General features: G+C 37.2%; 2 protein-coding genes across 2 annotated transcripts in view; one reads left to right on the top strand and one right to left on the bottom strand.

The window, feature by feature from the left end:
• LOC107645504 (mitochondrial acidic protein MAM33) lies at positions 12-2257 on the bottom strand. Its single transcript, XM_016349548.2, has 3 exons — positions 2099-2257; positions 1683-2014; positions 12-432 (listed from the first exon to the last, which is right to left on the bottom strand). Exons 1-3 carry the CDS (start codon positions 2210-2212, stop codon positions 270-272), a joined length of 609 nt encoding a protein of 202 aa, XP_016205034.1. The 5' UTR covers positions 2213-2257; the 3' UTR covers positions 12-269.
• The window catches only part of LOC107645503 (tRNA-splicing endonuclease subunit Sen54), an 8544-nt gene continuing 7699 nt past the window's right edge, over positions 1893-2737 (top strand). The window contains exon 1 of the mRNA XM_021103789.1: positions 1893-2028. The gene's annotated coding sequence lies outside the window, so the exon portion shown is untranslated. The remainder of the gene's footprint in view (positions 2029-2737) is intronic.

The following is a 2737-nucleotide window of genomic DNA, read 5'->3' as shown; positions in this document are numbered from 1 at the left end:
GTGGATTATGCAGTGATAATTAAAACCAGGTCACTTCTATGTTTGCAGTGAGAAAGTGATTGAAAGTAAATTACAATTAAAAAGTAAGAAATGATTCTCCACCTAAATTCATCAGTGTCATTATGTGAATGCTATAAGAATTGACAACATAATTAGAACAAATTGAGCATTTGATACACAATTCCCTTTACTATGACAAGTGACAATACTAACAGTATTGGAACTCTGCAGAACTATGTAGAATTTTCCTAGAAAATGGACTAGATGGCTCAGTTTTTGGTCAGAAAATCTTCACCTTTTTTCAGCCAATTCACATATTGCTGCTGCTCTTTATTGTGTAGATAGTGGAGGATGAAATTGGTGAGGCTTGTTCCAATACCTTTAGATATGAGGTATTCCTTGAGTGCATCCTGCAACTTGCTATCCAATTCGCTTCACATGGATGTAGAGAGGAACAATGAGCAAGTGTTATTGGTAAACAAAATCAAGTTGCTTCTATTACCTATTACCTAATGCCTAATTACTAATTACTACTGTAACCAATAGCTGATCTAACCAATTCAACTCTCTAAATTACACCTAGGCCAACAAGAATTGTTTACAACATGCAATACAGTCTAAAAACAATAAACACTAGTATATTGATAGTCTAAGTATAAAAAGGTAGAAGCCTATATAGATAGCTAGGCAGAGAGATCTTGATATAAGAAGCCAATGTATATAAAAGACTGATGATTGTGTAGATAGCTAGGCAGAGAGCTCAGGATTTAATACCATGATTTCATTGGAAAAAGTATAAAGAGATTTAAGTATTTTGATTATATTATTCAAGACAATGAGAAATAAGGCCAGGTTTGTTTACAGGTACAGGATACTGAGACAAAACAGACACAAAATTATGTTTGGCAGATAAGACATGAATAGAGACATTATGTCCTGTCGTCCAGAGACATTAAATTAGTGTATTTTGTATCCTGATAGGAAGGACACGGAGACACTAACAAAAAAAATAACTTTGTTTTTCATTATTTTTATAATTATATTTTTTAGCATTATATTTTCTTCATAATTCTTTTTTTATGAAAAAAATGAGAATAAATTAGATTTTCATAATTTGTTCTATTTTATCACCAAATAAAATAAAATACAAAAATACTAATTTTTGTATCTCTGTCCTTTGTGTCTTGTTCTCATTATCTTGTCTTGTCATGTTCTCAGAAACAAACACAACCTAAAAGGCAAAGTACATCTTAGGGATTCACGAAGATTGGTCAAAATGTTGGAGTCTTCATGTTTTATATATGACAAAAAGTACCTTCACAACTTAAGTCTAAATTTAGTCATACTTCGATTAAATCAATTATGTTAACAATCTCACTGCAGACATGATACAACACAATAACTGTCATTTGATAAAAAAACCAATCCCACCTATTGCTATAAAATTTTGTTGGTGATTTTTCTTTTTCCTTTCCTCATTTGGAATTGTTTTACAACTACCGAAAGAAAAATATAAACAAGCACGTGTGACACACACCTACAGACACCATCTACTTCATCCGACATAAACTCGGAAAACTAGGCATAAACATTGTTGCAAAAGCTTAAAACATAGCAAACATCAATAACCAATAAGTAAAGAGTGAATGCAACAGTTATAGGTTTATTTTATTTTCTTTTACCTGAAGAAGGGGCCTTTGTAAATGGAAGGAATCAAAGACATGGATGATCTGAGATAATAAGCACCATCAATGCTGAATTCAGAGCTCCTATCATCGACTTGATAAACCTGACAATCAAACTGCAAAATGGAGCTGAATGAAGGCTTCTTCACACACACTTTGGCAAAAGCATTCCTTTGAAAAACGAGGTCATTATCATAGTTAGGAGGACCCAATTGAGCAGAAACTGCAACTTCCTCACCGGAATCGAGTTTCCTCCGGAAAACCACGTCTTTTGACCGTGGCGAATCATAGTCCACCACGAATTCCCCTAACGAACCAGTTTCGGCACCCTGCACACACGAAGGTAATTTTTTTTCAGTTTCATTGATTAATTCATAATAATTGAGAGTGAAAAAGAAAAAAAGGGAGGGAACCTGAAATGGATTAGAAGAAAGTTCGAAACTGATCTCGGATTTCAAGAGCTTGAGAAGTTCCAAGTCTTCAATAGCTTTGAGTCCCTTGGTGAGATTCCTCACCGATTTCGCCATCTCCCACTTCCTTTTCTGTGTTTCTGTTTCCTCAATTGTACTTTCTGAAACTCTCGAATTTTTTGGGCCTATTGGGCTTGCCTTATTTTTTAGCTTAATTTTAAGCCCAACTAATCCAGAGAATCCACATTCCACTTGTGAGTCGTGACTCACCATTTCATTTTCCCATCGATTCCGGCATCACCTGCCACAACGCCGGCTAACGGAACCACTGTTTCCGCCGGAATCCTAACCCTAATAGCACTCTTCACTCTGAGTCTCTGACTCTAGCTCTCGAAATCTCTAGCACTGTAAGCCTACATCACCGCCACAAGGAGTGGCATACTGCCGCCGTCCGTCGCACTCAAAGTTCGCCATCCGTCATCTAGCTTCCCTCGTGCTCCAAGTCTTCAACCCCTGTTCGCTGTCACCGATCGCGGTTGCTTCCTCGAGCTCGGCGTCCGTCGTCTTTGTCTGCTCAGCCGCGCTTCCGTCGCCGTTTGTTTGCCGTTCACGTTCGCGTCTTCGTTCGCGTTCTTCGCCGTT

Source organism: Arachis ipaensis, chromosome B06 (genome assembly GCF_000816755.2).
Source record: "Arachis ipaensis cultivar K30076 chromosome B06, Araip1.1, whole genome shotgun sequence".
NCBI classification, from domain to species: domain Eukaryota; kingdom Viridiplantae; phylum Streptophyta; class Magnoliopsida; order Fabales; family Fabaceae; genus Arachis; species Arachis ipaensis.
The sequence above is the reverse complement of the archived record's forward strand: the minus strand, read 5'-3'. Positions and strand labels throughout refer to the sequence as shown.